This window comes from Belonocnema kinseyi, chromosome 1, assembly GCF_010883055.1.
Source record: "Belonocnema kinseyi isolate 2016_QV_RU_SX_M_011 chromosome 1, B_treatae_v1, whole genome shotgun sequence".
Taxonomy (NCBI): Eukaryota; Metazoa; Arthropoda; class Insecta; order Hymenoptera; family Cynipidae; genus Belonocnema; species Belonocnema kinseyi.
This window is the reverse complement of record NC_046657.1, coordinates 110607319-110630701: the sequence shown is the minus strand read 5'-3', so window position 1 is coordinate 110630701 and position 23383 is coordinate 110607319. Positions and strand designations below refer to the sequence as shown.

The window sequence follows — 23383 nt, the reverse complement described above, 5'->3', positions numbered from 1 at the left end:
AAATTTTTTTTTCGTTTAAAAATTCTTCTCTTTGGTTAAAAATGCTGCTACTCCAATTAAAGATGCATAATTTTTGTTGAAAATTCATGAGTTTGTTGGAATGTGTATTTTTTAAAACTGAAAATTGAACTATTGCATTTTTGCTTTGAAGGTTGATTCTTTTCAGTTAAAAATTGATGTACCTTGTTAAAAATTCCTTTTCTTTTTGTAAAATTAATTTTCTTGTTTAAACATTCATCTTTCTGATTGAAAATTCAAATATTCCAGTTGAGGATTTATTTTCTTTTAAGATTCATCATAGTCTTTGAAAAATCATTTATTTATTGGGAAATTAATTTTATAACTGAAAATTTATTCTTTTCAGATAAAAATTTAACTTTCTACGTTGAACATTCCTCTCTTTTTTTGTAGAAATTAATTTTATTGCTTGAAAATTCATCTTTTTGATTGAAAATTCAAATATTCCAGTTGAAGATTCATCATTTTCATTGAAAATTCATTAGTTTGATAAAAAAAATTTTCTGTAGTTTAAGCTATTCCATTTTTGGTTGGATTGACTCTTCTTATTTCAAAATTCATTATTCCAGTTAAATTTTCATAATTTTAGTTCAAAATTCAACTATTTGATTGAAATGTTGTACTTTTTAATTGATAATTCATATATATTGTCGAAAAAAATCGTATTTTTTGGTAAAGAATTAATTTTCTTATTTGAAACTTCATCTTTTGGTTCAAGATTCAAGTATTTCAGTCAGGGACCCGACAAAAACTTTCGTTCCGTTTCATTATCGACTTTGATCTGCTATCTCTATGTTTGCCCAAGATTAGATAATATTTGAAATTACATTAATGATTGGATCAAAATTATTTTTTTTTTTAACTTACCGTAACGAAATGGAATAAAATTTTCGGTAGGGTCCCTGATTCCAGTTAAATATTCATCATTTAAGTTGTGAATAAAAAACTCGGTTGAAAGATAAACTGTTTTGTAAAAAAATCAACTATTTGGTTGAAAATGAATCTTTTTCAGTGGAAAGTTCATCTATTTCGTTACGGATTCATGTATTTTATTGAAAAATCGTCATTTTTGTAGAAAATTTATCTTTTTGCTTGAAAATCAAACTATTTGTATAAAAATTCACTTATCTTGTTGAAATGCAATATTTTTACTGGAAAATTTAGAAATTTGAAGTGGTTTAAATTGAATTTAATAGAGTATTCACATGAATTTCATCTAAATATGCATTGAATTTTAAGTGCAAGGTCAAATCAAAATTTATTTGAATTATTTCATGGACTTTAGACATAAATTCAAGAAATGAATAATTATGTTTTTAGTATTATTTAATTATTTTGGTTAATTATTGTAATATAATTTTTTTAAAGCTTTTTAAATAAAACATATTAAATTAATTCGTAGAAATTGAGAAAAAAATTATTTACATTAAATTCGTATGATAAATCGAAAAGAACTGGAATTGGCAGGTCATTTTTTTCCAGGATTTGAGTTTGCGCCCCAAATAGAGATTGCTCATTTTCTATTGTTTTTCTAGGATATATCAGAGCCGCTGCTGCTCTATGTATCGTGTGTATTTTGGCAGACATTGCCGCGACAGTTTTAACAGGACTTGGTCTTCGAACTCAAGACCATCGCAACAAACATAAATACTACAGATTTGCAGTTTCGTGCATGGGAATTGCCCGTAAGTTTCATTTTATTTCAATACTTTTTTTAGGGGCTTTAAAAAATTGCAAAAATTCTATTTTCCCCAGTTATTTCGCTGCTCATAGCCTTGGTGATTTACCCCGTGTGTTTTGCTGCAGAACTCAATTATGGTAAGTAATTTTGGCATCATCAATTTTGTAAATAAAAACCTTCAAATTAGCATTTGTGATTCATCATAAAATTTAATTCTAGATGTTACTAAACATTATTCATAAAAAGAGAAAAATTTAACTATAAATTATATTTTAATATTGAGAAATAATTATACTTTAAGTAATTATTTTCAAACATGTTGTTAATACGCTATAATTTTTTCACTTTCACATTTTCAAATAGATAAGAAAAATTAAATTATGGGGGAAAAAGTTGCAATGAAGAACTGAACAGAAATTAGAAGGTTTTTAGTAATTTTGAAAGATTTATAGGAACATTTTTAATGGTTTTGGTTTTATTTTTAAATAATAATTTTAGGTTTTGACGATTTTAAAATTTGCAGATTTGAAACAAAATTTGGATTTTTAAAGATTTCGGGAAAATATTTCGAAGCTTTTGAGTAATTTTGAAAGGTTTCGAGAGGTTAAAAATGATATTCTTAAGATTCATGGTGAAATTTTAAATGATTTTTTATTTATTTTTTTTTAAAATTAATTCTAAGGTTAAATTGAAAAATGATTTCAAAAAATTTAAAATTATTTCCTAAAATTTTGAAAAGAATTTAAAAGATTTTATAGCAAACTTTGCAATATTACAAAATTTCTGAAAAAATCAAGTAGGTTTAGAGATATATAGAAGTTTAAAACGATTCAAAAATAATTGAAAGCTTTATAAAGATTAAAAAAAAATAATAATAATAATAAGAATGTAGATTTTGAAAAAGAAGTCTTTTCAGAATTTTTAAAGGTTTCAAGAGAATGAAAAAATTTATTTAGATTCGTAAGAAAAATAAAATGATTTTTATTTTGAAAAATTAATTTTAAGTGAATATTAAAAAATATTAAAAGATTTCCAGAGATGTTAAAGAAGAATCTAAAAGATTGTAATGCGTTTTTTTATTTTGCAGAATTTTCAAAGAATTTCAGAAAAAATTAGAATAATTTAAAAATATTAGAAAGTTTGAAAATCCGAAAAGATTCAAAAAAGAATTTTCTTAAAATTCATGGGAATATTTTTAATGATTTTTCATTTTGAAAAATTAATTTTAAGAAAGAATTGAAAAATATTTCAAACGATTTCCTATAATTTCGAAAAAGAATGTAAAAGATTTTATAACAAAATTTTGCAATATTGCAATATTACAAAGTTTTAGAAATTTTAAAAATAAGTTTAGAGATAATATTTACAAGTTTTGAAATGATTAAAAAATAATTAAAAGTTCTAAAGATTTTCAAAAATTAAGAGTGTAGATTTAGAAATAGAAGCCTTTTACCAATTTTGAAAGGTTTCTAGTGAATGAAATAAATTCTTTAGGTTCCTAGGAATAATAAAAATGATTTTTATTTTGAAAAATTAATTTTAAGAGAATATTAAAAAGAATCTGAAAGATTTGAAGAAATTTTTTTTTTAATTTTCAAGTTTTAACTAATTTCAGGAAAAATTCGAATAATTTTAAAGTACTAGAAGGTTTAGCAATTCTGAAAAGATTAAAAAAAGAATTTTTTTAAGATTCGTGGAAATGTTCTAAAATATTTTTCATTTTGAAAAATGAATTTTAAGGGAGAATTGAAAAAGATTTCAAAACATTTCGAATGATTTCCTAACATTTTTAAAAAGTATGTAGAAGATTTTAAAGCAATATGTTTCAATTTGGCAAAATTAAAATTAAAAAAAAAAGTCGAGTAAATTCAAAAGATATTTAGAAGATTTGAAATGATAAAAAATATTTGAAAATTCAAAAATATTTCTAATGTAAAAAGTGTAGATTTTTAGAGATTTCAAACAATAACTTTACACTCTTTAAAATAATTTTCGAAGGTTTTAAGAAAATAAAAAAATTGACTTATAATGCCTGGGAACATTTGAAATAATTGTTTTGAAAAAATACGCTTTCATGAAAATTTCAAAACTTTCTAAACATGTCGAAAAACACGTGGAAGTTTGTCAAGGTATTTTTTTATTTTGAATGATTTTTCATAATTTAAGGAAAATTCGTGTCTGTTTAATAAATTTTAAGAATTTAAGCGAATTGGAAGAGATTATGAATATGTTGAAACTGGAAAAGATTTCCTAAAAATATTTTTTTATCTCTTTTTAAGATCTAAACCTCCTAAATATATTTCACGCTGAATGTGAAATAAAAAAAAAGTCTTACAAATTTTCTATATTATTTTTCGACACAATTAAAACCGTCAAAAAAGTTTTTGAATCTTTACAAAAGAATTGTATAAAATCTGTATTTATATAACGTCAAAAACAAACTGATAATACTTATTTTATATGTTATCAGAACACATAATCTAATTTTAGCTCGAATTTAGATATTAAAAAACTTTTAGCGAGACCTTCTTTAAAGTTTAGGCAGACTGTCTGTTGTCAAGAGAACTTTTCTTTCCTGAAAATATAATCGTCTCATTTTATTAATTTTGAACTTTATTCTCCAATGTATTTCGAAAGAGGAAGGTACTCACTAGAAATTTTATAGAATTGGAGACTGAATCCATTTCAAATCAGACAGGGCCCCACACTTGAAATCACCGAATCTCCCGAGGGCGAAATATGTTGTTTTTTGTTAGAGGAAATCAGGCGATACATATTTTTCTGATTTGCAATCTGATTTTTTTCTAAAAATGTCTGCTTATCTGAATTTTGTGCATTGTTTTTCCAAAAACTTGTACTTTAATAATGAAGATATCTTGTAAGTTTTATGCTTGCTAAATAACTTTTGTAGTCGGGAGAATTCTTTTTTTTTTTTTGTTACAAATGAATTTTCTACTTTTTCTTGGAAACAGTGATGGATACGAAGATGCCTTTATTTTATCAGTAGAAACTTAAACAAATATTAAGAAATATTAGTATTTGAATCAGATCAACAATAATATTTTTCAAATTTGCTTTTAAATAGATGTCAAAATGGAAATTTACGTAGCTTCGTGGAATTGTTTTATTCCGTTCACTCTATTAAAAGTGTTTAGTGATTCTTAATTGTATTGGAAAAAAAGTTTTAATCAGCTATTTCTAGACAATAATGGCCATTACCTTTTTGGCCTTTAGTGTACATGAATACGGCACTGTAGTTAAACTGAATTTTCATTAAACTTAAAAACTTTTTCCTTGTAAATAAAACTAGCAGATCTGGCCACGCCTTGCTGTGGCCGGGTCATGTGTTAGAACCTTATGGAACTTACAAATAAAAACATTTAATTTGCATTAAAAAATTACTGAGATAATTAATCGAGATAAAAAGTATCCTATTCCTCAAATTGGACCAAATTACACACATTATACCAAATTTCACCAACATCGGTTATGTAGTTTCGGAGTTTAGTGGCGACAAACATCGTGACACGAAATTTTTATACATATATATAGATAGATATCGTACTGTAACTTTGGAAAATGTATCAGAAGTCCATAAACTATGTTTATGTACTTACTTGAATCGAGTAGAAATCTCGCTAAAAATTATTTTCAAAGAAATTAAAACTGGAACCATCTTTTGATCTATTTTCTTTGTACCTTGAAATTTGTTATGCCTAATCACTTTTTCTATATAGAAAATATCGGCCTTAAACTTTGAAATATACAAGAGCCGACAGTAACTTACCTTTATGTACGTTTTTTTTTTAAATCTCGCACATATTCTAAGTATAAAAACAATTCTTAGGTTAAAAAAAAGTTCAAGGTTACTAAGAATATAAGTCAAAAAATGGTCCCAGTTTTAATTTATTTGAAAATCATTTTGAGCGAAATTCCTACTCAAATGAAGTACACAAACTTAATTTATGGTCTTCTGATACATTTTCCAAAATTTCAGTCCGATATTTTATTTATAAAAAAAGTTCTGAAGTTCAAAAAAAATATTGAGTGAACTGATAAAGTGAGGTCGGTAATATAGATATTTGAGTTTATCACATGCCCTTAAGGGCATGTGATACTTAGAAAATTGTTGATTTGACCAGTTTTCGGTTCCCCCGGCTTTTTTTCTAGAAGATGATAGAGAATTCTAGTGATTCTAAATGATAGAGAACATGCTAACGGACGTCCCCACACACTTTTTTGTAGGTTAATTAAAAAAAGTTTTAATTGAGCAAAATGTGATTAATTTGCATAGCGCTTAGGAAATAGTATTGATTTTTTCTTTGTTAGATTCCCCCGGCTTTTTTCCTAGGATAGGAAATATTTTGCCTTCAAAATCTGGGAAATTATACCGAACATGCTAACGGACGTCCTCAAACACTTATTTTGTGTTTTTTTTTATCAAAAAATTTTTGATATTGCTAACAACGTGCGTATATATTTCGAGGTTACAAATAAACATAGTAACTAATCTCCCGGAACTAACCTTGTTTGCAGGCAATCAAAAAAGTTTATTTCATAAATAATTTCCAGATTATCGGAAAGGCAGAGATGAAAAACGACGTAACCTCAAAATAATGCATAAAATTTTTATTTAGCACAATAAATTTTGTTTTGTTATTATCCCTCAAAAAAGAGTTCGGGGACGTCCGTTATGATATTTTATAGCATCTCCGAATTCAGTTTTTGAAAATTTTCATTTTTGTGAAAAAAAGCCGGGGAAACTGTAAGTATCACATGCCCTTAACTTTAAAAATGATCTGAATCTCACAGGAAATCGACCAATGTGGGAATTTGGTTGGGCGTACGGAGTAGGTTGGGGCGCTGCAATTTTCCTCTTTGGCGGTGCAGTTCTACTTCTCTGCGACAAGGAAAGTGAGGAAATTTACTACAAGGAAAGAAAAATCGTCCGAGACGACATCACCGGTGGTGGTTCAATGATTGGCGTGGGTCATCACGGCGGAAGAAGCGGGATGCAACTAGCCTAGTGGCATTGCTCCCTGCCCGATGTTGTTCTCTAGGGAATCAAGCACTTCCTTTTCCATCCACACAGTTTACTGTGCAAAAGGCGAAAAGGACACACGCGGGGACTCAAAACTGTTGAAATTCACGGTATGCCTGCTACTGTATTCGAGTGTGAATGATTTTTTATACGCGACATCTTCCTAATACCTGCTCTTTTAATATTTACAACTGATAATTGACGACAATTTGGATTCAATTTCTACCAACTCGGGCACATCTCGAAATTAAGGAAAAGCCAATGCGACTTTCATGCTCTCTGTTTTTCTCCAATTGCTCTTCGGCCATTCGAACACGTTCCGCCTGATCCTTTGGGGACCACTTTGTCCTTTCTTTTGCAAAATTATGAATTCAAACAAAACAAAAGCAAAAAAAAAAGAAGAAAAAAAATGCAATTAAAAAGTACTTTTCGTACCTAGTTGCAACGTGAATCTTTGATACTGCATTTACGTGAAGACTGTGATAGTTATGATTGGCGTTTAAAATCTAAATTGTTACATGAGGTCAGGGGTTCGATTTCAATTTGGAGATAATAGGACTTCAATTTATTTTTCTTAATTTCCTTAATTTACGTTTAAGTTTAACGTATTATTAATTATGGTTATCAATTTGATTTGTATATATAATTTGTATAAACACTTAGTTTTTAAGGATAATTTATTGCACGTGCAAGGCGCCGATTCGCTTTTGTTAATGACTGACGACTTTTATAGAGAATTTAATGTACTTTAATTATTTCTTCATTATAACACTGATCTCCGACGAATTTTGTTCGTATCGAAAGTGTTAGTCTTCGCTGTTGTCGAGCCAAAGACTGTTCAGTTCAATGCGATCTTTGCTACGTTTATACCGAGAAATAAGTAAAATTAGGCAACGAGTTTTATGTGGATGCGATTGTTTTTTTTTTTTTTTTCAGTGAACCCGAAAATTTTATCCATTGAATAAGTGAGCGTCTTTCGTACAATATGAACATTAAGTGGAGAGCACAGTGTTTGGATGCGTGAGTAGAGGCAGCTCGGGTAGGCAAATATACTACCCCATTGCATTATTTGCATTACGATATGTGTATATAAAATAGATACCTGCATCGGATAATTTACGAACCTTAAATTTAGGGAACTTAACTTTTATCTGAAGGATAGTTTCGATGTTTTTTTTGTTTTGGCGATATTTGCAAGTATTAGAGTCGCACCGTGCGTAGATTATTATCATTCCTTCCTACGTTATAGGATTTAGAATTAATGAGTAGATTATGTGTGAAGAGAACACCTCTGCACCATTATATAGACACGCTACGCTTTTATTATTATTATTTTTTTTACGGCAACTTATGATTTTAATCTAGTTGTAATTTTGTAAGAGTGCATTTTTAAGAGAGCGTAATTATCACGCGTAACGCAAAATTAACTGTCCACAATAAAGCGTAGTGTCTTAGGAAAGCGATCTAATTGTTTCTATTCTCGTTGTTTCTAATCCCTTCGCAAATTCCCATCCTCGTGAAATCCGAAAGTCTGATGCGATTGGAAATAACGAGACGGAAGTCTGGATTCTCGATAGTTTATCGTTGGATAGAATACATATCATTATCACTGTTATTACTCGATAACGACGTTGCAATGGAGTAACTTGTAATACTAAGGCTCGTATATTGAATAGAGGTACTGTAATTTACTGTCGGCAGTAATTTGTGTTACCAATCGAGAGACGATTTTAGATTAGTGCTCTGCATCACTTTACATTTGACCGTATGGCATTGATGTACACATATCACAGTATTATACAGAGAATAAAAGATAAAGGAAAAACAATTTCGGTCACGAGCTTTTGGACTTTTGTCCCATTATTTAATAAGGTAACGCGCGACAGATTGTAAATTGTTGATTCGTATAAAAATGTTTTATCCCGATAGTGCTACTGATCGATTGTCTATAAATCGGTATTTATTGCTGGATTTCCTAAAGCCAAGCTTGTAGAAGTTTCCCTTCATTCGTTGAGAGCTATTTTTAGGAAAAAGTGATGTCGAGACCAAGGTGATATTTTATTCAAACTTCCGGTGTTTTTTCAAAAGGATGGAAAATGTTTCTGAATATTTTTGGTCCGTTCCAGTGTCCTCTGAAACATTAGGGCATTTGTTAAACTCCAGTTTAGACTATTTAAATTATCTTCGGTATTATAATGTTCAGTATTTTTTGAAAATGAAAGAACAGTCTGTTAAAGGAAATTTTTCTTAATATCTTCATAGTGGTCATTTTTAAAAATGTGTTTGCTCTCAGAGTGGGATTTGTTCGTATGCCTAAAGAAAGTACCCCAAATTTTATCTAAATTGGTTAATATTTACTTTAAAAATTAGGACCTTGAAAATTTATATGGCAGAAATTATGCAAAAACGAAAAATCTGCTTAACTTTTTCAATTTTTATTCGAATTATTTTATCTCCGTGAAAAAAGTTGCATGGGATGCTTAAAATAAAATTCATAGTAAAAAAATTTTTTTTTTTAATCACATGTCTGCGGCCATCTGAATGGGATCAAAAAAGCTATTTCTTTAAGTTATTAACAAAATGCGATAAAAAGTTGTAGCAAAATTTAATAATTCTCAAGTGAATGCAAGATCTCAAAATTCAAACATTTGAAGAAGAAAAATGGCGACTAATTAGAAACAAAAAATACACTGTTAAAAATATAAATGAAAAATACGTTTTGTTCTGTATTTTTTTCCTATGATTTATATGGGAAAATTACACGTTCAGTGCAACTAAAAAACCTGGAATTGTCTGGGAATTTTTATATGCCTGGAAAAACCTGGAAATGTAAGGTAATTTTTTCGAAAGCGTGCTTAATTTTTTTTTAAATCGCAATATATAATCGAATAACAATGATTATTCATTTGTACAAATAGCGTTATATTACTGTATTTAACTATTTTGTTCAAAATTCTTTTTATTTTATTCTTTTATTAAATTATCATTTTCAATTGAAAGTTTTTTCTACTATTCTACTTTTGATAAGAATATGTTAAATTGTGTAGGTTTACTAGTCTATTCTATATTTGATGAAAAATTGATGGTTTTCAGTTCAAAATTCAAGTATCCGGTTGAAAATTCGTTATCTTTTGTTTGAAATTAATACATGTGTTTTGTTCAAAATTCTTTTTTGGTTGAAATATTAATTACATCTTTCGTTCAGAATGTATGTTTTTTTTGTGATGAAAATATAATTACTTTGTTAAAATAAACTATTTTGTAGTAAATTTGTTACTTTTTTGGTTAATAGTGAATTTTTGTTACTGAAAATGTAAATATTTCAATTTAATATTCCATAATTTCAATGAAAAATTCATGTTTTAAATTTGAAAATCCACTATTCCAGTTGAATCTTCATAAATCTAGTTGACAATTAATCACTGTTTAAAAATGTAACTATTTTTTTTGAAAATTAGATTTGTTTATATCAAATTTTTTTAAACTGAAAATGTAACTATCATTTCTAATTGGATATTCCATCATTTTAGTTGAAAATTCATCCTTTCGCTGGAATATTAATTTTTTCCTCAGAAAATTTAACCATTAATTTTTTTGATGGACAATTTCTCTCTTAGTTCAAAATTCATATATTTTGTTGAAAATTCGTATTTTTTTGGTAGAATTTAATCTTCTTAGTTAAAAAATAAACTATTCTAGTTAGAAAGCTTCATTATTTTACTTGAAAACTCTTCTTTGTTTTAATTCAACTATTCCTGTTGAAGATTCATCATTTGAGTTGAAGTTTCATCAGTTTGGTTGCAAATTTTTTAACTGAAAAAGTTTATTTCATTGCAAATTTATATATTTTTTTCAAAACACCGTATTTTTTCGTAGAAAATGTTTTTGGTTTTTGGTTGAAAATTCAAGTATTTCGTTTAAATATTGATAATTTTTGTTGAAAATTTATCTTTTTGTTTGAAAATAAAACTACTTGATTGAAAGTTAAACTCTTTTGTTTAAAATTAATCTTTCTGATTTAAAATTGATCTATTCCAGAAGAAGATTCGTAATTTCACTAGAAAAATAATTACTTTGGTTGAAAGTTGAGTGTTCTTTTTTTTCTAAAGTGACCGTTCTGTATTTCGTAAGACAGTCCTGCATTTGAGCAATGTGTCCTGCGTTGAAGGTAAATGCCCTGCAAACGTCCTGTAAAAGACGATTTTTTTTTTCTCTACTCCGAGGCTTCTGAGTTTCTCTAGGTTCTCGACCAATCAAATTTGAGATTTCAACATTGCGAGTAATACAATATATTTAAATAAATGTGATTCATCACTCAAAACCTTTCTCAGTGTAAACATATTAAACCTGCCCCCCCCCCCCCCAATCCTACAGTCCGCGTCCTGCATTTGAGCGTTTCAAATCTGTTCACTTCATTTTTGGGGTAAATTAATTTTTATAACTGAAAATTAAACAATTCCATTTTTGGTTTTAAATTGATCTATTTTAGTTCAAAATGCAACTATTTGATTGAAAATTTCTTCTTTAGTTAAAAATTCAACTATTTCATATGCATTTTATTGAGATATCGTCGTTTTTGGTAGAAAATTAATATAGTTTTTTTAATTTAACTATTTTGTTGAAAAATCATCTATCTTATTCAAAATTAGGAATTTGAAGTGGTTTAAATTGAATTTAATATAGTAACCGCATTCATTTTACCTAAATATGCACTAAATTTTAAGTATAAGGAGATATAATAAAAATTCGTTTGAATTAATATTCATAATAATGAACTTTAGGGACAAATTCGACAAATGATTAATTATGTTTTTTGTATTATTTAATTAATCGATAAATATTTGAATGCTTCCGTAAAACGAAAAAAAAATTCATGATTTGTCTAGACACCCTGTCGAAAACCCAGTGATCTTTGAGGGGAATTTACATAAGAAGAATCAATTTTACCTCAAGATTGATAGAAATTCACAACATGTAGGGGAAATTGCATAATTTTGTTCGTGTAGTTTTACACCGTTTCTTATGTGAACTTTGCATCTTTTTGATAAATTTTCCACAAAGATCACTGGTATTTTCATGACCTACGATTGTTATGAAATAATTGCATGCACATTTTTACAGTGCAAAGGCCTTTTCACCACAGTTTTCACCTTGAAACGTTTTAAATTTAGGAAAACAAACTGTTTGGCTTCAGAAGTTACTTAATAATTTTAAAAATCTCAATTAAAAAAAAATGGCAGCCAGTTAAGGAAAAAGCTCATTTTTACAATTTTCAACTTAATGCGTTGAAATTTCATAAAAACAAACTTTTTGACTTCAGACACTCCTTGATAATTTTAACAATCCATAATATCGAGACGAAAATTGTCGCTAATCCAGGTACATTAAGCTAGCACCTTCACAATCAAATTTTTGAATTTTTCTTAGCTCAAAATTTTGGGCTGCAATAAAAATTTTTGGGCTCCTTTACTTTTTTCAAAAAATCAATTTTCTTGTGGAGGTGCCAGCTTACATTGACCCAGAACCTCCACTTCTTTAAATCACTAAATAATAAAAATTCAATTACACCAGAATTTTGGGCTTTTTTGGGCTCTTAAAATCCGCAAAAAAATATTCCCCAAACTAATCCTTAAGTTCCAAAATCGACCTCCTTCAAAAAATTAAAAATTTTCAGTAATTCATTAACGGGATATTTTTGGGCTTTTTTGGGCTCCCAGAAAATACCCACTTCAATTTTTGGGCTCCAACCCTTACAGTAAAAAATTAACCCCTTTGTAACACGCAGATACGAAATTGTCAAAAAATAACTTTTATTAAGTTTTAGAGCTTGAATAGTCTCTGATTTTTGGGCTTTAACCTTTAGCGTCAAAAATGTACCCCTCTCTGCCACATTAAGGGTTGATGTCCAAAAATTGTAGCGTGTATTTTCGAGGAGCCCAAAAATCAGAGACTATATTTTCATTGAAAAATTCTAGAAAAATTTATTTTTTGACAAAGTAGTATCTACGTGGGTTGATTTTTGACGTTAAGGGTTGAAGGCCAAAAATCGTAGCGTGTATTTTTGAGGAGCCCAAAAATCAGAGACTCTATTTCCATTGAAAAATTCTATAAAAATTGATTTTTTGACAAAGTGGTATCTACATGGGTTGATTTTTTATGTTAAGGGTTGAAGCCCAAAACGCGTAGCGTGTATTTTCGAGGAGTCCAAAAATCAGAGACTATTTCCATTAAAAAATTCTACAAAAATTTATTTGCAGGCAAAGTTGTAACTACGCAGTTTAGAGGGGTTGATTTTTGACTTAAGGGTTGAAGCCCAAAAATCGTATCGGATATTTTCGAGGAGCCCAAAAAATCAGAGACTATTTCCATTAAAAAATTCTACAAAAATTTATTTGCAGACAAAGTAGTATCTACGTGGCAGAGCAGGGTTGATTTTTGACGTTAAGGGTTAAGGCCCAAAAATCGTAGTGGGTATTTTCTGGGAGCACAAAAAAGGCCCAGAAATATCCCGTTATTGAATTACTGAAAATTATCAATTTTTTGAAGGGGGTTGATTTTGGAAGTTAAGGGTTGATTTGGGGAAATTTTTTTTTTCGAATTTTAAGAACCCAAAAAAGCCCAAAATTCTGATGTAATTGAATTTTTATTACTTAGTGATTTAAAGAAGTGGAGGTGCTGGGTTAATATGTAAGCTGGCTAATAATAAACTAATCAAACAGTATCATTGAAATCAGTTCCCTTGATATCTTATTTCTGCATTTCTTTTTTTCCTCGAGTTATTTTATAGTTTTTAAATCAATATTTCTTCTTATGATAAAGTTTAAAAATATATTTCGTTGAAAACTTCAGTAATAGGCTTTTTTAAATTTCGAATTGGCCACCATTTTTCTCTGCATATTTTGGATAGTTAAAATTATCAAGTAGTTTCTGAAGCCAAACAGTGTTTTTATAAAGTTTTAAAGTATCTCTTTGAAAACTGTAAAAATAAGCTATTGTTTTAGTTTTGAACCGGCTGCCATTTTTAAAATTTTTGGATTTTGAGATCTTGCATTCGCTTCACAAAAAAATTACTAAATTTGTTCATGTTTGGTCACCCTTTGTTAATAACTTTAAGAAATATAATTTTTGGGCCCATTTTAATGGATAATGCAACCTACAATAGATAATCATTAATGAAGAACACAAATAAAAGAAAAATCATTTAATTTAATTTGTGAGCACATAAGGTTTTACGTAGTAATTAAATTACATATTGGACATATATTAGTATTTTTAATTAATGATTATCCACTGTTGGGAGGTTTCCCCTAAATATTAACTGGTTTGGCTTAAATTGTGTGTACTATTCTTTAGGGCATACGAAAAATTCCGTCAGTGGGATAAAACGAATTTTTATAAAACCGATGAAAAAAGGTGCTATCTACATTTTTTCCGGAAATCATACGACAAACTAATAACTTTATCCACCAGTACAAGTGTTTAGTATCCTCTTTTCAAACTTAGAACATTTTACAAAACATTCTTTGATAGTATCGCGGTCAGTACCCCGTTAAAAAAAGTTTTAAAGGCCATGTGGCGAGCGGTTCACGTGACCAGATTCCTACCTTAACGACGCTTTTTTTTATTTCCTAACTTATTTTTACACCAAACGCCACATCCAATTGAAAATTTTGGATAATAATCAAAAAGCAATAAGAAAAGTGGGCCTGGTTCTAAAATGTAATAATTATGCAAAAGTAAACCAAAATTATTAACAACATTTTTTTTCATAATTATAAAACTGGATGTGTGGCTTCGTGTGAAAATAACTTGAGAAATAAAAAGTAGTTTCGATAAGGTAGAAATCTGATCAAGTGACCCATCAATCATAAAATATTCTTCAGTAGTATAGTGGCCAATACCCATTTTTCAAACGTTTCAAATTACGATTTCAAGTTTCATAAAATATTCTTTGGTAGTATAGCGGTCAGTACCCAGTTAAAAAGTTTTTAAGTTTCATAAAATATTCTTCAGCAGTATAATATTTAGTACCCCCTTTCCAAACGTTTTCAAGTTTTATAAAATATTCTTCGGTAGTATAGTGGTCAGTACCCCCTTTTCAAACGTCTCAAATGACGTTTTCAAGTTTTATCAAATATTCTTCGGTAGTATAGTGGTCAGTATCCCTTTTCCAAACGTTTCAAATGACGTTTTCAAGTTTTATAAAATTGTCTTCACTAATGGTATCAATTTCCTTAAAACTCTCACCTAAGCATGAGGTTCCAATAAATAAAAGGAAAAGCCTCCTTCTTCATCAAATAAGCTGCGTGAGATTCTTTTCCCTGATCAAAGGGAAAAGTTTCTCTCGGTTGCAAATTGTAATCGAACTCAGCGAGAATGCATTTTCCATATGCAGTAACCAAAGGACAAGATGCGTAGCCATCGTAACAATGATCCATCTCTTTTCCCTCCAATGTAGCCATAATATTTTTGTAGACAACTTTCGACTGTGGTGCTGAAAAAAAATTTTATCAACTCTTTTCTGGGCGAGAAAATTAAATAGCAGTTGAGATTACCAATCGCAGCCATCGTTTTGGAATTTGGAGAACTCGTGCAATCACCAAGTCCGTAGATATTCGAATATTTAGTGTGTTGCAGAGTTTTTGGAGAAACGGATAAGAAGCCGGCTTCGTTTGTTAAGGAGTTACTTTTTAAAACATCGGGTGCACTCATTGGCGGACTCACGTGCAAAAGTGAATACTATAATTAAAACTTTGCATTAGTATTTTATGCTTTCCTCAGATAGAACATAAAAGAATGAAAAAACAAACCTCGGTGGTCCACTTTTTTTCCGGATTTTTTAGATTCTGAAAGACTGCTTCCTTTTTATCAGGCTTGATTTCGACCAAATTCGTTTGGAGATTCACATTAATATTTCTTCTTTTACAAACTTCCCAAAGAGAATCGGCGTACTTCTTCACACCAAAAATCACTGGTAAGGTAGTGTTGTAAACAACATTTATGGCATATCTCCTTTTTTGCTAAAATAGATTCAATATTTACATTATTTGGTAATTATCTTCTTTTTTTTAAATTAAAATGTTGGTTTGAATTTTAAAATTGAGTACTTTGCGCCAGTAATCTTCAGCGAGGTATGCAATTTTCTGTGGAGCGCCAGGACATTTAATTGGACTATTTGGAAAAGTGAAAAGGGCGCTACCATTTTTCGTTCTTTTGATTTTTTCAAAAACTTTCGAAACGGTATTCGGTCCGTAAATTGAACAGACTTGCGCATCTGGATTTTCGAGACCTTCAGCCAATCCTGGGATCTATTAAAAAGCAAAATTATAGATTATGTATAATAACAGGTAAATTTTTTTGTATACTTTACCGCGTTCCAGTTAGTTTGGAGACCAAGGGCAACAATGAGAATTTCGTACTGAATAGTATGATTTTTGGTGGTCACTTTACAGTTTTCGGGATCGAAACCAACGACAGAATCTTTTAGCCATTGCGCGTCTTTTGGAAGAACATCTTTCATTTTTTTTCGGGCTGATTCAAGTTTTCCTACTCCTGCGCCGATCAAAGTAAATATTGGCTGGTAGTAGTGATCCTAAAAATTGTTGTTAATAATATAGAGAAATTCATAAATGAGTTATGAAAAAATGTGGAAAGTAAGAGAAATTCTTCACGAACTTCACAGGGCTCAACAATTATCACATGATTTGGTTGATCTTTATACTTCTTTGAAAATTTTGCTGCTATTGTGCAACCTCCACATCCACCACCAAGTACCAAAATTTTACACCTAAAAATTGTTATGTAAAGTAGAATTTTTAAAATAAAAATGTACCTTCCTTTTAAATTTATATATGTTTTTTTATATTGCACGAGAAATTATGAAACTTACGAGTGAGATGCATATCTGACATTCTGAAATTTCAATATCCTCGAAGAACTTCTCACAATGCCGTACATGATTTCTTTATATATAATCCGAAATCTGCAAATTATTAGTTTTTTTTAATGTACATAAATTAAAATAAATTCTTGTTAATTGCAGCTATAATAATTCTTTACTTTGAACTATATTGATAAATTTGAGATCCTTTATTAAAATTAAACTAGAAGATAACAAAAGTTTGATTAAAAATGATTTGTGATTATAATATCAGGCTGTCTACCCTATAAGGAAAACCTGGAATTGTCGGGGAACTTTTATATAAATCGAAAAATCCGGAAATGTCAGGGAATTCTTTCAAATAAAGGCCATTTTTGCAAGGAAAACTTTGACTATTTTTTAATATTTCAAAAATTCATTCTCTTAACTGAAAATTTAACTATTCACTTTTTGGCTGAAAAATCATCTTTTTGGTTGAAAATTATTTGTTTTAACTGAAAATTTATCTATTCCGTTGAAAATTTATGTAATTAGTTGCAAAACTGTCTTCGTATAAAATTAATTTGTATGCTATAAAATCAATCTTTTTATTTGAAACTTAATCTTTTTGGTAAAAATTCAAGTATTACAGATAAATATTGCTCATTTGACCTAAAAAACGCATATTTTTGGCTTCAAATTCATCTATTCCAGAAGATTCATAATTTTAATTAAAAATTTATTACTTTGGTTGCAATTTTTGTTTTGTGGAAGATTTTTTTTTCAATTGAAAATTGTACTATTCCATATTTAGTTGAAAACTGATCTTTTAGTCACAAATTCAAGTATTTGGTCGAACATTATTTATTTTGTTGAATAATCTTTTTTGGTATAAAATTAACCTTTTTGGATGAAAATTCAACTTGTTGGTTGAAAATGCAACTATTACAGATAATAAATCAACTTTTTGTTTAAAAGTCAACTATTTCAGTTGGGTAATCATCATTTTAGTTGAAAATTCACCACTTTCGTTGACATTTTTTTCGTGTGAGAAATTAATTTTTTTAGCTGAAGGTTTAACTATTCCATTCTTAATTGAAAACTAGTTTTTTCAGTTAACAAATCTAATATTTGGTTAAAAATTGACCTTTTTAATTGAAAATTTAATTACTTGATTCAAAATTCATGTATTTCGTGGAAAATTTTGTATTTGCTGCTAGAAAGTTAATAATTTTGTTTGTAAATTAATCTTTTTGTTTGAAAATTCATCTTTTTAGGTTGAAATTTTAAGTATTCCATTTAATTATTCATCATTTTAGGTGAAAACGTATCTTTTTCGTTGAAAATAAAATTACTTGGTGGAAAATTAAGATCTTTTGATAAAAATCCATAATTTTTGCTTAAAACGCATTTATTCCAGTTGAAGATTCATCATTTTAAAAAAAATTCTTCAATTTGATTGAGAACTTTTTTGGTGAAAATTAATTCTTTAAACTTAAAATTTAACTATTTAACTTTTTTTGAAAATTGGTATTTTATAGTTCAAAATTCAATTATTTGGTTAAAAGTTGATATTTTGTAGTTCAAAATTTAACCATTGGATTGAAAATTCATGTATTATCTTGAAAAATTATCCCTTTTGATAGAAAATTAACCTTTTCGGTTTAAACTCAACTATTCAGTTAAAGATTTATCATTTTATTTAAGAAAAAAACATCGCTTTGGTTGACAATTTTTTTAACTGAAAATTTAACTATTCAACTATTTATTTTGAAAACTGGCCTTTTTATTTTAAAATTAAATTATTTGGTTAACAGATTATTATTTTTTAGTTCAAAATTTAATCAATTTATTGAAGAGTCATGTTTTTTTAAATTATTCTTTTTGATTAAAAATTTAATTATTTCGTTCAAAATTGAACTATTGCAGATTTTAGTTAAAAATGTATCACTGGTTGAAATTGTTTTTGTTGTGAAAATTAATTTAACTGAAAATTAAACTATACAACTTTTTGTTAAAAATTGGTCTTTTTTAGATCAAAATTTAATTATCTGGTTAAAATGTAATCCTTTTTAGTTAAAAATTGAACTATTTGATTGAGAAGTTATGAAATTTGTTGAAAAATCACCCTTTTTGGTAGAAATTTAATCTTTTTGGCAAAATTATACCTGGAAGATGTCTGAAATTATCAGGAAACTCTTCTCTATGATTTGAGTAGACATCCGATAATATAAACATAAACTAATGAATTCCACAACTTTAAGATCTTATATAAACACACACTTTCGAAAATTTATTCAGAAAGTCCATTTAAAATGAAGGAGTTCTTATTTAAAATGGAAAATATTTAGAAAATATTATTAAAAAGATTCTCAATAATTATAAACAATTTAAACAGATTTTTGGTATCACAAATCTAAAAAATTACGCAAACTTATGAAAGCGCGTATGAAATTTCAAATACCGTGCCTCTATAACCTTGTCACTAACAGATGTTAGTTGTCAAAACATGTAAAATCTTTGAGGTTATATACGCGGGAAGTAAAAAAATATTCTTTGTCAGAAAAAATCATTAACAAATAAATTATACTTTAAAACTAAAAAAAAAATTTACCATATATTAAAAATCATTCACTTTCTCAAGAATAAAGTCCACAAATTCTTAAAAATATCACTACAAAATATCCGACGTAATTTTTCTCCTTCCAATAAAAAAAAATACTACCGAATACAACTAAAATACAAAAAAATAATCTCTAAAAAATCGAAGAATTCAAGAATTCAATTATGGAGTACAAACAACCGCATTAAAAAAATATATAAAACTACTTTGATATTTAATCATGGATTCTACATTCCTCACTGTCAAAATGTTTATCTTTTCTATTATTGAGATATTGAAAATAACCAGAAAAAAACTTATCTCCAGTTTTATCAATATAAAAAATGTGTATTTATAAAAATTAAATAAATAGTTGCAATTTATTTATAATATAAATATCCTTTGATTAATACGTGATTTGACTCTTTTTCCGTTTTTTATCTACACCGGAAATTACATCTCTCTCACTTTTCTTTCTTCACGAGCCACGAGAAAACTGGTTCAGCGCTGATCAATTTTTCTTCGATAAATTGGTCATCTCGACCAGGAAAATATTAAACAATGGTGAGGCACTTTCTTAGTTTCGAAAATTTAATTCAATCAATTGATTTTTGCAAAAAAGTTATTTATTGTAATTGCATTCGCTGTGAAAAGGAAATATTTCTAGGTTAGGTTAACCACATGTGTCGCGTTTGTTCAGCGGGATTTAAAATTTCGTAAAATTCGAAGTGTTTTTGATTCAAGAAAATGTAAAATTGAATTGAAATCAGTGTTTTCTTATTTTTATATGGTTTAATTTCGTTTCTATCATCAAATTCGGATTGACTTTTGAATTTCGAGGTTAGATTTTGGGAAGCATCTTCTTTTTGAAATCTAGGCGGACCTTTTTGAGATATTTGGGTTGTTTTTGAGAGCAAAGTGATTCATAACGATGTTTTGTGGATTATAGGCAAGTATGAAGGCTGAAAATCCAGAAAAGCCTGGACCCGATGTTCCCCCGGTTCATCGAATCAGGATAACCTTGACTTCCAGAAACGTTAGATCTTTGGAAAAAGGTGAGGTTTTTTGTATGGATTATATTAATTATATCTTTTTTTCCTGCATTTTTCTACCATTTTATGCTTTTTCTCATTGAAATTAATATTTGAGCGATTTCGAATTAATAAGGCTCGAATTGTGAAATATTAAAAACTGTGAACCTTCTCAATATCATACGGCTTTTAAATCGCCAATTTTTAAGTCTAATCTTAGTTTTGCAATATTAGCAAATTTTGGTTTCGTTTTTAAGTGCCTTGCGCCTAAAGATTTTTTGAGCGACCACACTATTTTGCTATTATTTCGGAAAAATTACACTAAAAACACTAATATGTTGTAAAATAAAAAGATCAATTTTCATTTTTAAAAAACAAACATTTTTACATACTATTTCAATTTTATACGAAATGATGGGATTTTCAAAACGAAAATATGAATTTTCAACAGAAAAATATCAATATTTCGCCAATACATTTAATATCGAATAAAATAGTACAATTTTCAGTTAAAATAATTAATTTTTTACCGAATAGTTCAGTTTTAATATAAAAAGGATCAATTTTTCATTAAAAAAATGGAATGTTTGAATTTTAGAGAACCGATTTTTCATTTAAAAAAATGTCTGCAAAATAGTTAAATTTAAAAGCCAAAAATATTAATTAAAATTTGTTTTCAATAAACAAACTAATTTTTAAAAGAATGTCTAATAGTAGATATTTTAAACAAGAAAATTTTTCCATGTTAAAATCAATACAACTTCCAATAAAAAAAATTAATTTTCAACGAAAAAATATGAATTTAATTACTTGGTTGAGTGTTACTCTTTTGTTAAAATTAATTTGTTGTGAAGGATTCATCACTTTAATTCAAATTCATCTCGATTTCATCAACTTGAACTATTTTGTTGAAAATTTATGTTGCTTTTTTGTTGGTTGACAATTATTTTTTTTTTACTGAAAATATAACCATTTAATATTTAGTTGAAAATTTGAACTTTTGGCAGAAATCAATCTTCTGGGCTGGAAGTTAATCTTTTGTTCAAAATTTAATGATTTTTGACTCATAATTTTAGTTGACAATTCATGTTTTTGCTTTTAAATTCAACTATTTCAGTTGAAGATTCATAATTTGAGTTGAAAATTTAAATATTCAGTTTTCGTTTTGCAATTTATCTTGTTAATTTAAAATTCATGTTTTCTCTCAAATTCGTCATTTTTGTTAAAAATGATTCTTCTATTCCATTTTTGATTGAAAATTGATCTTTTTTTCTTTCTTATTTTGTTAAAAAAATCATCTTTGTGGTAGAAAATTCATCTATTCCAGATAAAGATATATTATTTTAGTTGGAAATTCATTAGTTTGGTCGAAAATTTAACTATTTAGTTAAAAATTGGTCTTTTTTTAGTTGAAAATTCAACTGTTTTATTAAAAATGTATATATATTTTTAAAAAATCGTCTTGCTAAAAAATTAATTTTCGTGTTTTAAAATTAATCGTCTTGTATGTAAATTAATTATTGCCATTAAATATTGATCATTTTAGTAATTAATTGGTTAAAAGTTAAATTTGTTTAAAAAACAAATCTGCTTTTTTTGGTGGAAAAACAATTTTTTTAACTTAAAATTTAACTTCCATTTTTGGCTGACAACTGATCATCTTTAGTTCAAAAATCGGCTATTTCTTTAAAAATTGATCTTTTTCGAATGCAAAGTCAACTCTTTGTTTGAGAATTAATGTGTTTGTATTTTTATTCGAATTCATGGACTTTTAGAGACAAATTCAAGAAATGATTAACCCTTCGTGGGCACACTTCCGTAAAATTACGTGAAGAGCATATTGGGTGTTTGGTACCCAAGGATATTCAAACGTGGGCTTTGTCGGCGGTATTGGATAGTTCTTTACAAGAAATCAAAATTAATGATTAATTTATCTAGTTTAAGGAGAAAAAGGTTTCCTAACAGTTTTTGAAATTTAACGTAGTTTAAAAAATTCCTTTTTGAAAAAAAAAATTAAAAAGGACTTCTTTCACTCTAAAATTTATAACTTTTGTTACTTAAATTAAAATTTTACTCAAATAAGTCCGAGATACGGCGCTTGAAAAATAAAATTAGTCTTATAGTGTTTGTTCCAAAGAAGGTATTTATTCTAAAAAATAAAAGCTTCAATTCAATGAAAAATGAAACACCGTACTTTGCGCGATTAAACGATTTTATTGATCTTAAACTGCGTATAGAAATGATAAAATCAAAATTATGTGAAAATGACATAGAAAAATAAGTTTTCATGTCATTTGTTAATCTGGCGCCCACATGTTTCATATTCTTGAATTTGGTACGTTTTGTTAAAGCACAAATAAGTTGCTGGGTGTTTTCACCCAGTATGTCCTTGAAGGGTTAATTATGTTTTTAGCCTTATTTAATTATTCATTTAATCTATCATATCAAAATATTTAAGAATATCTTGTAAAATTAATTAAATTCCTAGAAACTAATAAGAACACGATTATTTTGTAATAAACTCGCGAAAAATTATACCTGGAATTGTTAGGGAATTTTTTTCTCCAGAATTTAAGTAGGCACCCTCAGTATGTACTTAAAAATTTGAATTGTATCTGAATTTAACCCTTAATTGACACCCTGAGTCCAAAGGATCCCAGCATTTTTCCGCGCTCGATTTAATTGCACTAAATTAAAATACCTTTTTTGAAATTTCTCCTATAATAATGACTTTTCCTTTACAGTATAGTATCTCAAGAGTATCATACTAAATTTTTAGGATTTAATATTAAAATTAACATGACTAATGAATTTTTAGATGAAAAAAACGCATTTTTTTCATCTTTTTCCCAAATTTTGTTCACCAATTTAAAATCAATTAATTGCTACAAAACCAATTGCATTTCAAAAAAGACATTGTAAAGTAATTCAGAAAAAAATTTTAAGCAAAAATATCTAATACAGACTGTGTAATGCACGTTTGAATACGCTCGGGTCCGGCAGACCCATTGTGCCATTTACGTTCGAGCGCGAGAGTGTGCCAGTTAAGGGTTAAGGGCATGTGACACAGCTAAATACCTATATTACCGACCTCACTTTTTCAGTTCACTGAATGTTTTTTTAAACCTAAGAACTTTTTTTATAAATAAAA

General features: G+C 27.9%; 3 protein-coding genes across 9 annotated transcripts in view; 2 read left to right on the top strand and 1 right to left on the bottom strand.

Annotated features, from left to right (window-relative positions):
* The window catches only part of LOC117179705 (transmembrane protein 47), a 16304-nt gene extending 7736 nt beyond the window's left edge, over positions 1–8568 (top strand). For all 5 annotated transcript variants that reach the window (XM_033372104.1, XM_033371938.1, XM_033372019.1 and 2 more), the window contains 3 exons: positions 1554–1703; positions 1774–1836; positions 6512–8568. In XM_033372104.1, the coding sequence (XP_033227995.1) occupies positions 1554–1703; positions 1774–1836; positions 6512–6726 (428 nt within the window). In that variant the 3' untranslated portion in view covers positions 6727–8568. The remainder of the gene's footprint in view (positions 1–1553; positions 1704–1773; positions 1837–6511) is intronic.
* LOC117179551 (sulfide:quinone oxidoreductase, mitochondrial) lies at positions 7658–19412 on the bottom strand. 3 transcript variants are annotated; one of them, XM_033371510.1, is made up of 9 exons: positions 19214–19407; positions 16630–16722; positions 16416–16527; positions 16111–16332; positions 15848–16048; positions 15551–15760; positions 15296–15479; positions 14988–15234; positions 7658–8872 (listed from the first exon to the last, which is right to left on the bottom strand). In XM_033371510.1, the coding sequence occupies exons 2-9, from the start codon at positions 16695–16697 to the stop codon at positions 8803–8805; spliced, it is 1314 nt and encodes a 437-aa protein (XP_033227401.1). In that variant the 5' UTR covers positions 16698–16722; positions 19214–19407; the 3' UTR covers positions 7658–8802. The 3 variants fall into 3 exon arrangements, with proteins under 3 accessions (XP_033227401.1, XP_033227489.1, XP_033227561.1); XM_033371598.1 differs by lacking the exon at positions 19214–19407 and adding an exon at positions 18768–18892; XM_033371670.1 differs by lacking the exon at positions 7658–8872 and having other exon boundaries at positions 14994–15226; positions 19214–19412.
* A 248-nt stretch (positions 19413–19660) lies between these two features.
* The window catches only part of LOC117167442 (40S ribosomal protein S20), a 4456-nt gene continuing 733 nt past the window's right edge, over positions 19661–23383 (top strand). The window contains exons 1-2 of the mRNA XM_033352381.1: positions 19661–19765; positions 20151–20256. Coding sequence (XP_033208272.1) covers positions 19763–19765; positions 20151–20256 — 109 coding nt within the window. The 5' untranslated portion in view covers positions 19661–19762. The remainder of the gene's footprint in view (positions 19766–20150; positions 20257–23383) is intronic.